Source organism: Ischnura elegans, chromosome 1, assembly GCF_921293095.1.
Source record: "Ischnura elegans chromosome 1, ioIscEleg1.1, whole genome shotgun sequence".
Classification (NCBI taxonomy): domain Eukaryota; kingdom Metazoa; phylum Arthropoda; class Insecta; order Odonata; family Coenagrionidae; genus Ischnura; species Ischnura elegans.
Window position 1 is genome coordinate 15,522,507 of NC_060246.1, and position 13,410 is coordinate 15,535,916.

The 13,410-nt window shown below is 40.1% G+C and overlaps 1 protein-coding gene across 1 annotated transcript in view; it reads right to left on the reverse strand.

The window, feature by feature from the left end:
- LOC124154384 (dynein axonemal heavy chain 12-like) overlaps nucleotides 1–12,083 on the reverse strand; it is a 242,984-nt gene extending 230,901 nt beyond the window's left edge. Inside the window, exons 1-3 of the mRNA XM_046528076.1 lie at nucleotides 11,905–12,083; nucleotides 11,510–11,647; nucleotides 1,298–1,466 (exon numbers count right to left, since the gene is read on the reverse strand). Coding sequence (XP_046384032.1) covers nucleotides 1,298–1,466; nucleotides 11,510–11,628 — 288 coding nt within the window. The 5' untranslated portion in view covers nucleotides 11,629–11,647; nucleotides 11,905–12,083. The remainder of the gene's footprint in view (nucleotides 1–1,297; nucleotides 1,467–11,509; nucleotides 11,648–11,904) is intronic.
- Between the last annotated feature and the right edge of the window lie 1,327 nt (nucleotides 12,084–13,410).

A 13,410-nucleotide genomic window follows, 5' to 3' on the forward strand; every position in this document is an offset into this window, starting at 1 on the left:
AATGGTGGTGCTGTTTAGGATTTCAATGAAATGGACGGAATTCTTCACAAGGGACTCAGTCTTTCCCACAAACTGTTGCAATGATTGAGAGAGATACTTTGAGAAGAGGTAAGTGGGGGCACCGATTTGACTCACTATAGGTCGCAGTGGAACTCCTTCCTTGTGGATCTTCGGTAAACCATATAATCTTGGTGGTTTTGCGGCACGTGGTATGAGGTTCCGCTGCGTCTCTTGAGGGATGGATGACCTCTTGATGAGTTCCTTCACTTGTCGCTCTATCCTGGTGGTAGGGTTCGATTTCAGCTGCTGATATGCAGGATCGTCCAGAAGTTGGGAGATTTTTTCGTTGTAGTCCTTTCTGGTCATGAGAACGGTTGCGTTGCCTTTATCCGCTCTCAGTATGATGAGACTCTCATCGCTCTTGAGTTTTGACAGAGCTTCCCTTTCTGCAGCGGATAAGTTTTGCTTAGGTGGTCTAGCATTGCGGAGAATGTGAGAGACATCCTCTCTTATTTCAGCGGCGTCATCTTTTGGGAGCTTCCTAATGGCAGACTCAACCTCCGTGATGATCCTCTCCATAGGTAAATTCTTGGGAGCTATGGCAAAGTTATGTCCTTTAGATAGCACTGAGGTGGTAGCGTCGTCTAGTACTCTCTCGGTCAGGTTAACCACAGATCGATCCCGTAGATGTTGATCTGAAGGGTGTTGCCTGTTGTGTAACTTGTCGAACTTCTTTATCTGCGTCTTCCGGGCAGTTATTTCCACGTTCTGAGATGTGAAATAAGTTATCTTCTCAATCTTGTCCCAATCGGTTGCATTCAAATAGCTGCTCAACTGTAAGTGAATCTTGTATAGTTCTTCGGAGCAGCGGTGGAGTGAGAGGCGAGTATGATGCACGCGTTCCCTAAGCAGGGCCTTGCTGGCTCGAAGCAAGATCCTTTTGGCAGAACTCGTTTTCAGATGATGACTTATTTCCACACATACAGGAATCGTGTCCGTGTCCCGGCAGATGCTACACCATGCAGTTAAACTAGTGCTTTAACTCATAAAAAAGTTAGTGATAAGGTACTCGATAATACCATAAAACATAACAAGAGAAAAATAGAGGAAGCTCATAAACACCAGGGGTCATACAGGAGGGGCAAAAGAAGAGAATATAGGGAAGAAGACCAATTGGAAAGAAGAGAAACTACCATGGAATGGGGAAAATTGGAAAGCTGTAGGAAAACCAATCCTCAATTCACTATGCAATAAACGCATAATTTTGCTACAAATAGACTTGGATTGAAATTCTCACCCGGAGAAATCCTTTGATCCAACTATCAAGCAATCGTGGTAGAATAATGCTGGATGCATGCATCCTTAAGATTTTCAAACAGCAGCTACGCATATCCCTTAGGCCAGCCAGTTTGTCATCACTCATCTTCCATAGAGCCAAAATCTGAGCTTCATCGCAGCGATTGAGCCTGGAATAGAAATATGTATGATGTAATATGTATACATATATATATAATAATGACTCCATATGTATCATCCAATTTATGGCTTAAAAATTCACTAAGTAACCTTATATTGGAAGTATAATGATGCATTACTTGCTAATGAGATTGACGCAATACAACAACAACGCATTTGCGGGAGTAAGCTGCAGTACAAAAAGGTTTCAACAGATGGCGGTCACGATGCAGACCATGCAAAATTTTTCTATTTCTAATTAAATTTTCATTATAAATGTAATTTGCATGGGTTAAACAAAACCTGTTGTTTATGTAATTATTTAATCAAGCCCCTGTGTGCTAACTTGCACTGCACGAGCCTTTGTTTGCACTGCAGGAGCATGTAAAGTGGTTGCATTTTTAATATTATTCACTCCTCCACTACTCTAGATGTAGTAGAGCCTCAGACATAATTTTTTTGTAAGATATTAATATGCGTATAAAGAATATTCTGTAAAATTTTCACTTGTTTACCTTCTGTCCTTTTTTATATATTGACCTGCAAAAATAGAAAAGCTTTCAGCATGGTTTGACAAGGTCTAGAAAAAACAGAGTGCATTCTCAGGGCTAAAACTTATACTGCAAGTAGTTTTTTAAGTCTTCAACTCAGAATTTACATTTAATTATTGAGTCTCATTTCCTTCATAAAAATTTATGGCATTAAAAAGTTAGCATAGACAAATTTTCCTGAGTTTTTGCAGAAATATTTTGACTGACTGTCTTTAATGATATATATATTGTAATGGTTCAAGCCCCATTACAGTGCATTTCTACTCGGCGCATTTTCTTCCCTACCAGTTTACCCGCTCGTTCCACAACCTTTCCCAAAACCCCACCCCCAAACCATGGCCCGTGGAGGAAGGCGTGGATGAGTAAGAGGGGATGAATGTGTTTTCGCCGATTTTTGTATGGTTGTGTGTGAGTTTGTGTGTGTGGGAGGAGGGGAGCTCGGGTTTTCCCTGAGTGAGTGGCGTATTACTCCTCCCTCCCTTCATTGTGCATTACCCCCACCCCTAGTTGAGGTATGATAAAAGGTGGTGCGCGTGAGAGAACCAGGGAGAATTGCTAAGTGACTGTCGGGCGGAGCCTATGCCCAAAATCAGTGCGACGCACGGCAGGAGGAGACAAGGGGCCCAAGTATTTTCAGAAAGATTGATCTGGAAGAAGAATCCCCCCCCCCCGTCCGAAGGAGCAAAGGACCAGCTGAAGAGGACGCATTATCTCCGTTCCGGATGCAGCTTCCTCCAACAAGGGAGAAAGGAGTGCAGTAAATTGGAACGAGAGAGTGCTGGATCCAACCTGGTCGAGACTCGGACTACGACAAAGTAAGATTGCAGCTATCCCCCCCCCCAAAGCCCCCTTGTGTCTCCTGCCAAGCTAAGTTAAGACAAACAGTCACGGAACGCACCCGTTACATTAGTGAAAGTGAAATCAGTCACCAAGTACAATTAACGTTCGCACCCCAAATTTACATTCGACGGGATGGACTATCATTTACCTCCCCAGTCAAGAAATCATTGAATTTGTATCATATTTACGTGTTCATCACCGAACTTTTATTTGTTATCATCATTTTCTATATTGATTTTCATCTAGAAACCAAGTTATATTGTTGTTTTTTTTTATTGTAATTTATCATCGATGTTTCATAAGTGGCTTTCACCAATTCATATTTCATTAGCGTATAAGAGGGTTCCTTTTGTTTTTTCTTTTGTCATATGCAATCTTATTTGTGTGAATTATATTTTGTTTAATTGAAAGTGTTTGAGAGAGTGTTTTTGTTCTGATTCATCCACGGGTCACCCCATTGAAAATATCCTTCGTCCTTCCTTTCGCCCCGTCTGATTTCCTTCCCGTAAATGCGTGTTGGACGAGTGCATCAGCGCCCAAACGTCACCCATCAGTTTGAATCGGGAACCCCCCACCCGCAATCATCTTCACAGAAGGGGAATATTTTTTTTATTTTATGTGAATTACGAGAAGTGAGTGGCATAGTTTTGTCCCGTAGGTCCCATGCGGGAGGGATCTTCGCGGATTTGTATTTTTTTTTATTTTTGTGCGACGTCTCCCCCCGGTTCTATTGTGGTATCCGGGCGAGTCGTGGGTGGGATGCCACAATATATATATGTATATATTTTTAAAATGGTTATCACAAGTTCTTTTCATGATGAATACACTGGTTATTAAATTATTCTGATATCTTTTAAAATAGGTTCGAAATTGAACTTTATGCAAACCACATTTTTCATCAAAATTTGCCTAGCTGCCTTTTAAAATGGCTGCCAAAAAAAGTATGGCTAGTAAATTTTTTTCAAATGGCGTTTTGTGATTGTCTACTTGTAGGGAACCAATGATAAAAAAATCAGGATAATTAAAAATGTTGAGCAATTTTGTCTAGGTGATTTGAAATGGATTGATCCCAACATCAACAAAATGCCACCTTGATCCTACAGTAGGTATTTTCTCATCAGCAGAGAAGAAGAGGACCCGAGAACACCTCCACATGCCCATTGCCGCAACTTCTGCATCTCCTAAGGGGACAATTCCCTATGTTCCCTAGTTTTCCCATTCCATTCTCACTTTGCCCAAAGATCGCTAAAGAAATCACCTGACAGAAATAACTCTGATAAACTACGGCCACTGCATCCTTGTACCCTCATCACTCTACCTTACCCCCTCAACCAAGCTGCCATTTGCTTATCCCGAGCAAAAAACCAATCAACTTCCAAATCAGTCTGACCAACATTCCCTCTTATTCTGCTCCTGAACCTGCCTTGGTCTCTTGTCAGGAACAACCTTTGTGGGACATAGACCACTCTTACATGTAATTCAGTAGATTGTCTGAACTATTAAAGGAAGTATTCAGAAGGGATTGCTGTTCCTTGATTGTGGTGTGTAACCACCTTAATTAACTAGAAACATATTCAGCTAGTTGCATGCTAAAGTTTTGTGGGGAAATCAAGGACGGAAGGAAGAAGAGAGACCAAAGGCAATCAGGAACCTCCTGACTGGATCAGGACCGTTGACAAAGGCAACAACTATGAACCTGATATCAAACAACCTGAGAATAATGTTTGAGTCAGCCATTGACACATTGGCAGTAATAAATTGACCTGGAAACTCACCACGAACCCAATACAATTGAATTAGTACCATATTATGTACCTCAGGGATGGTGAGTTATTCCTACCTAGCCAGCACTAGCCACAAATCCTCCTCACATACATATGCCCTCCAGATGCAGTGAAATGAGCGCCTCCTATTGAAAAGGGGCCCTCCATACGCGTTTTGTAGGTCGAGTAGAAGTGGAAACGAGGTTCTGCCAAGCATAGAAAGAGGTGGTCTGTAAGGATCATAGGTACTGCCACCAGAGGACAAAAACGAGCACCAAGAAAGCTGAACTCATACTGAATCAGTCTAAATCTCTACGCTATACCATAATAATACCTAATTACATGAAATTAGGCATTATTATGATAAATAGCACCAATGATTGAACCCACTGATTTGTTAAAGAAAGGGGAAGATTGCACATAAACCCATGACAGGCATTTGCATTTAGAACTCACATATACACTCAATTAGCTTCTTAATTCGAAATAAGACTTAAACTGTACTTGTACTTAAATATTTTGTTCCATGCACATGAGTAAACCTAATGTACAAAGTGCAAACAATGCTATTTCTAAATGGCTCAGGTAATGAGGTAAGTTCTCCTTACTTTTCATTTTTCCTAGCAATGACATGTACGTAAAATTTTTCTACACATATCATATCGTTTGTACAATCATCATAAAAAATACTTCTCCGCTGGACATTACAATTAATGTATGAAATGGTATTTCTGTTGTTTCTTATGTTTTATCCACTTTATTGAAAGAATACTTAATACAATGAATGAAACACAATGTTCTGGTGCTTTATATACCATGTATTTATCACAGTATAAATGATTTGCCCAAATAATTAAAATGGGTCACTATCTTGCCATGGTTTTTTCAACAACCTATTGACCATTGTCATGTAACTACTATTCATTGGATAAAAGTTTTTAGAATTTTTTTATTAAGTTCAGAAAAATGTGACAACCGGTCAAGCGTATCTGAGAGGTGAATGCCAAGGTATTTATCAATGTCGAAAAGGTACACAGATGATCGTAAGGTAAATCTTCAGCTTGGTGAGGGTTCTTAATATGGAAGCGAATGTAACAAGTTTTGCCTTCATTTAATGTGATATTGTTCCGGTGACACCATTCCAACATACATATTCTGTTTGATCTGAAGTATTGCTTGCAGTCAACAGATTAATTGTATCACCTGCATACATAACTGTGTGATTCCGGGTAAACTGCTGAGGAAGATCATTAATAAAAATAAGAAACAAAAGTGGGCCAAGTACTGACCCTTGTGGGACACCTGCTTTTACTTTCAGTGAGCTTAAGATGGTTTGGACTATCCCAGCTGTGGAGTGATGTGTATAACACACTACTTGAGTTCTATTTTCAAGATAGAAGGTAATCCAGTGTAGAGAGATGCCAGTAACTTTTGAGCTTGCATTTTAAAATTGCATGATCAACATTATTAAAAGCATTTTTGAGATCATAGGACTGCTAGGACATGCTGTTTTAGGTTCAAGGCCTGTAGTAATAAGTTCAGATACTGGAACATTACAGTATTAGTTGATCTACTAACCCGGAATCCATGTTGGGAGTCAGTAATTAGGCTGAAGCAGCTAGGTAGCAACTTAGTCGCCAATAAAATAACTTCTCAAAACCTTTAGAAAATACTGACAGAACAGCGATGGGCCTGTAGTTACATGCTTCTCAGGAGGGACCCTTTTTTGGGATAGGTGAAACTTTGGTTTGCTTCAGTGCAGAGGGAAAGACCCCAGAAGTGAAGGATAGATTTATAATATTAGCTAGAGGCAATGCTATCACTTGCGAGGAGGCATTAATGACAGATAAAGGAATACAATCTGGACTTTTAGAAGAAGAGTTGCAAAGGGATTTAATAATGTTCACTATTACAGAGGGAACATTGGGTGTTAAAAAGAAAGAATTAGGAGAGGCAGGGGCGCAGCTAGGAATTAAGACTGGGGGGTTTAGGTACGACTAATACCGGGGTGGGTGGGGGCATTGAATACCCTCCAGGATAAGCGGTAGGTGCGAGATTAACAAAATTGCAGAATGGTGTGGCCGCAGTGGCACTGGACGGCTGCAATGGGGCTAAAAAACCGTGCCTGTGTTTAAACCGAACAATGTGAAAGGTCTCATAGACTTCTTCAGTGGACTAAAGAAAAAGCCCCTTGCAGTTTTTTCTCGCATGGACGAAACCATGTAATGTGCAAGGAGCATAACAAAGGATTTATTTTACTAAACTCAAAAAGAAATATCAAACACACAAACAATACTGACACTCATCAAGGGGTCAGTAAGTCAAAAACACTAAAAATTTTAGAATTGTTACGAGTTTTTCTTTCAAAATTCACCGTAAATCATGAGAAAATGAAATTGAAATCCAAAATTATGAATGAGTACATATTTATTTTTCTTTCCAATAGTGTACGTTTCAACTATATGTGACCATTACACTGGACGGCAAAAAATAATTTTTTCTCGAGCCCTGATACCATTCCTGCTAATTCTTATGTAAAATGACCTCCTGATCTGAATCCGAATGTGACATCCGTTTTTTTCCATCACCCACCATTTTCGGGGGGAAGCCCCCCCTCTAATTTTCATCACTTTTGCAATAATTTGGAGGAATGAAAAGGATTATATTAGCATTTATATTTCTTATTAGGTTTTTGAAAGGTGAAAAGTTCTAAAATATGATAATTAATGGTAAGGGTGTAGATTTGGGGGGATTCGTTTCCATTAATGATTTAAAAAAAACACAAAAAATTATCAACCTTTCCTTTTTTTGCAATTTTTTTCTTCATTTTTCAGCTCCCATTTCATCTTCCCCTACCGGAAATACCCCAGAATGATGAGAAAATACATCAAAAGCTCACATTAGCAATAATAAAAATATTTAAGATCACGGCATAGAAAAAAATAATGCAAATTTGTGCCAACAGTTCATAAGGTACGCTACCATGCTGGCGCCCTCAATACCACACGCGTATCAACAAAGAATGTAAAGAACGATGAATAACATAAGTAATTTGGTATTTGATTTCCTTTTATACACTGAGGCATTGGCGAATACAGATGGGGGGCATAGGGGGTGCACCTTGGGGGTGTTTGCGGGTCAACCCGTATTGCCGAACATTGCAAAACCACAATTGTAACTTTTTTATATCTTAAGATGGCATTGTCTTTTACATGTGTATTATCACTTTTAAATAATGTTCATATAACTTGCCTATGACTTGATCATCTTGTGGCACCGTTCCTAATGTTAATTTGAAACTGCTCCAAAATATTCTATTAAAAGGTCCATGAGTGAATATGTTACACCCCATGGCCTAATATGCTGACAGCAACTCCTCGACATGAACGACATAATCATCACTTCTTTGTCACCCAAAAAGTTCTAACACACGTTTCAGAATCTACGGCAAGCTAAATTTTCTTTATGATTCAGGTGTTTCATAAACATCGAATCTTGGCAAAGTTTCCTAATCTAGGGGCCCACGAATTTCTTCCTTGGTCATAGCCTCACTAAGATGAGGAAATTAAGTTAAAAATTGAAATTCAGCTCCTGTCTTGTCGATTGACTTCACGAAATATTTCATCTGTCCTAGTTTGATGTGCAATGGTGGCCAGTGAATATTTTCTGTCAGAACAAGGGGAAACATAAGCGTCATTTTTATAACCATGAGTGCAGCTTTCTCGCAGAGGCCAGTTCCGTAAGATGTAAATTTTTTCTCGGGTGCGGCTGTGTATTCACAAAGGAAGCAGTTCAGAAGCAGCATTAGTAGTTTGACCAAGCATTTCTATAAGTGTTGCTGTATATTTTTATCATTCAGGGGAGGATGATGTGAAATGGAAGCTGGAAATTTTTAAAAATACGTGAAAAATTGCGAAAAAAATGCAAAATTGATCATTTTTAATGAATTTTTACACAATTTACGGTGACTAATTCCCCCCAAATCTACCTCTTTACCATAAATATTATTTTTTTAGGATTGTGCACCCCTCAAAACCTCTAGAAAAAATTTAAATGCAAAAATAATCCTTTTAATTCCTCCAAATGACCAAAAAGTGATAAAAATTGGAGGGGGGAGCTCCCTTGAAAATGGTAGGTGATGGGGAAAAACGGAGTTCATATTTGGATTTAGGAGGTCATTTTACATACAATATCAGCAGGAATGGTGGTAGGGCCGATTTTCATGCCTTCCAGTGTTATCACTAATTTAAATATGCAAAAGGTAAAACTCAAGTAAAAATTTCTCCCTTGAAACAGAGCTGATTCTGGGCTGAAACTCTACTGAATGCGCTCAAACTGCCTTGAAACAACCTTGTCACTGCACTGCACTGCCTTGTCCTCAACAAGAAAAAGAGCACTCAACTGAAACTCTGATGCCATTCTCCCTTGCAAGTCCATTGAATTTGAACTGCTTCTCCCTTGCTGCATATGTGCCCCACTGATACTGAACTGGACAATAGGCTCAGGCCTGGCCGAATTTATGACACCACTGTGTCTCTCTTGACGCATGTCTTTACTGCCTTACCACAGAGCTGCGGCAGCATTGGGTATCCCCTCTCCCTCATGGATTTGAACTTCTTCTCCCCTGCTGCACATGAGCTCTACTGGCACTGAGCTGGACAGTAAGCTCAAAGGCCTGGCCAACTTAATAACTCCACTGAATCTCTCTTGCCGAATGTCTTAACTGCCCTGCCACAGAGCTGCTGCAGCATTTGGGTATCCCCTCTCCCTCATGAATTTGAACTGCTTCTCCCTTGCTGCGCGTGTGCTACCCATCGTAAGATTTGCCAACATACGGAACCCTTCTACCGGACATATACGCGACCCCTGTTTCCAGCGGCAATGTATTTTTTTAATTTAGCTTTTGGCAACACGTATACCTTTTCCCGCGCGTCAAGCTGTCGGTTGCCGTTATTTCTCTCGAGTTGCTAGGAGCGAGGTGAGCGTGGGTTTTAGCATGAAAAGATTGATGGCATAAATATTTTCCCGGTACTTCGATGTTTGTTAACGGCAAGAATTAATCGAAATTAACGTGAAGGGGAGAACGAGGTCGGTGGTGGTGACTGCAGTCATAACTGAAGGTAAGCGTTTTAACTTCTCTGATGGCATGTTTATTCCTTCCATGTTTAGCCATGAGAACGTTGACATTGAATTCGTGTTTTAATCCAGGCACGTTTAAGGATTTCAAGCTCCTTTTTCGGGGGTCATGCAGCCAATAACGAATTCTTCTTTCAACGCGTTGGCGACTGCCGTCCACTTTTCCTGCCTCAGGGATACCCCGGACGAGGAGGATAATACACCGACCGGTCATCAATGTTGCGGATGCCGCGCCGTCCGTTAGTCATCCTGCGGAGGACCGGACTCCGTGAGCTCGAGCAGGCTTTCGAAGAAACAAGGAATGCGGGTATGTTTCGCTATAGTGCAATGTATATTTACTGCTTATACTTATTAGTTACTGCTGAATGTTTTGGAATCTTACGTGGTTTTCGTTTGGAGTTCACACATAGCCTAAGTAACGAGTCATCGCTTCGTTTTTCATTTAACTATGATGCAAAGCGCATGCTTCCTCAGTGATAATTTAAGTTTTGTTTTCTATAATTTGAATGATTCACATTAATGCACCATATAACTAATAAGACAAGTAAAGGAGAGTTTTTTATGCGCAATTTTGCTAATTTGATTTTGAGTTAAGTCGTTTGTGACTCTCATCAGTCATGTTTCTTCTCTTTTTCAGGAGCATCTAACTTCCATGACTTCTTTCATTTGGAATATTTGTGTATGTGCTTTTAACAGCCATTAATTTATTGATGTATTTTCTTGTTCTAATAAATTGTGTCTTTAAAAATGTTGTGGTCAATTGCAGTTATAGTAACTATTGTTGATCGCAATCACCTATCCACCTTCTCTTATCAAGCATGCAAAATTGTGGGAGAAATCTGTTATGTGATCATCCACTGTTGGCTGGGTTGCGCAAGTTGGTAATTGACTGTGTTTCATATGATTTGACAAGGGAATTTTAATGGATTGGGCAGGGGAAATGTATTCAGCCAAACAAGGGAGTTTCAGCCTGGCATACAAGGGAGTTTCAGCCTAGCTATCCAATGGAGTTTCAGTCTAGCTGGCCAAGGGAGTTTCAGTCTAGCCGGTAGCCAAGGGAGTTTCAGTCTAGTTAGTGGCCAAGGGAGTTTCAGTTTAGTCAGCCAAGGGAGTTTCATTGGAGTAGCTGGAGTTCTTAATTGCACTGCTACTGCACTGCCATCCCTCTCCCAAACTCCACTGGTTTGTTTCAATTTCAATGCAGTTTCAGCATAGAAGCAAGGCAGTGAGTTTCAAGGTAGTTTCAGCCCAGTTTCAGTCAAGTTGCAAGGGAGAAATTTTTACTTGAGAAGGTCTGCAGGCATTAATTACGAACTTTAGATGTATTTCGCATGGAAATGATTAAGGGCCTGTTTCCAGGGCCTCATAGGCCCTGTTGAAGAATGAAAAATAGTTTACCTCCTATTGTCAGCCCTACTGAATACACACTCAAAATTTTATTACTACAAAAACTGTGACAAGAGAATTTTATATATTAGATTGATAGGTACTTCTTCTATGTATTTGTTGCATTATATAACATTCAGCTATACTATATAGATGTAATACATATCATGTGATTACTGGGTATAAAAATAGCTTTATATATAGTGATCACAATTTTAAAATGTCTATGTAGAGAATACATATTATCATTAGAGTTCGAAAATAAATATCATCACTATAGTATTTTTTCCAAGGGAAGCCCTATGTTTTCCCAGATACAACCATTAAGCTTTCTCTCACTAGATCCCACTAAATATTGGAAAGAGGAAAATAACTTACAGAAGTCTTTCTACTGCAACTAATTTTGCTGCTGGCCGTGTGAGAGAGAGGCATTCATCAACGTTTTCTTTTTCCCTCGCCTCTTTGGCCAGCATATTTTTTCCCATGCTGACATCCATATTAAATACGTCAGTGCACCTTGAAATATTCAACAGAAATCACAGGCATAAATTCATATGATACATATCCAACTTCCACCACTGACAAATTCTTCATGAATGTATTCAGACGGTCCAAGAGTATACAATAATGACCACCAATTAATGAAACTATCACAGTCTAACAACCTGTTAAAGACTAATAAACACAGACTATAAGGAATACATTCCATGAAGACTTTGATTACAGTCTAACAAGCACTAGGCGACATAGCAGTCTAATGGGAGATGAATTACCATGAATTACGCGGATGACTAAACGTTTCGATGACACTCACAACATTTTTGCATGTCAGAATCCTGAATGCCTATGTTAAACTCCATTTATAGGTTAAATAATACTTAATCATTAAAAAAATTACGATGCATTTAATATTATTGGAAATGCTACCACAAACCTCGAATGCCACGAGAAAATATGGCTAACTCACCATGGAAACGAACCATGGCAACCATGATGACCGCGATAACCCGTAGCAACAATATTTTACTTGAGTTCAGCGAAAGTCAAGCCACTGAAACCACTTTCAGCTAATCATTCCGGGATCCGCCCACCTTTTCAGGCTTCCGAAATTACGAGAATCATTCGCGATGACACCAACCACGTTATTGCAATAGAAGAATGTCACTCCACCGATTGCGCTTCGAATATGTCTCGGCAAATGGCTTTTACCGTACATGCTAACATGAGGAAGAGCGAGCACACATTAGAGACGCGTGCGGATGACCATAGTAAATGTAATTCACGTCTTTCCTCAAAGAGTGATGGCAAATAATGTAAGAACGACAACTGCGAGGTATAAATTTTGGAACTACATAGTGACATGGATATCGGCACCACTAACATTTCTTTCGAACATGAAAAAAACAGTAAAGTGGGCATCATTAAAAACCAGAAAACGGATGGATTCGTAGCATTCACAATCATTGGCATTCAAATTAACGATTTTGCGTTGTGTAAACACTAAATAGTTGCTTTATAAAATTTTCCAGTGCGCGGGGGCCCTTACGAAAGAAGCTATCGTGTTCCGAAGTTGATTCCCAGTCAACACAAAAATTATGGCCTCAATGTGGTTTACCTGTGGCAACTATGGCTAGCCACAACTTGTCGCGGCGTACGCGTATTATGGCCCGACCATGGAAGAACCCCTCCATGGTCCGACTCCCATCCAGCAAGCCGTAGTTCGGCTTGCCAAACACATGTACAACTATGGGCACACTTAGGAAAGTGTCAGGAATGCCACAGATTGGCAAACCAAACATTTGAAAAAATAAGTATATTACGGTTGCAATTGATACAGGTTTGTTGGTGAGTTATTAAAATGGAAATTGGTTGATGCTATTGACATAAAGAAAGTGTACTATATCTATACTTAAGCCACATTATGGCGGACCACACTTTGGCCATATCTTGCCGGATAGCACCCAGTCGGGCCAATCATACGGCAAGCCATAGCCATAGTTGCCACAGGTAAAACACAATTCGGCCACATTAATGTGGCCATAAGTACGTGTTGTGTTGACTGGGTGGGTTCAGCTTCGCGGCGACAGCGCGAAACCCGCGTGCACGTTGCTTAAGTTTCCGAAGGAGGCAGAAGTAAATAGGTCAAAATATACCAAAGTCCTATGGCAAAACCATATAATTGGTTGGGAGAAACCGTGGATGGAGAAAATTCGTGTGCTTGTGCGCAATATTTCGACCCTTATATTTTTTAAATATGCAATTTTCGCGGCATGGTTGGA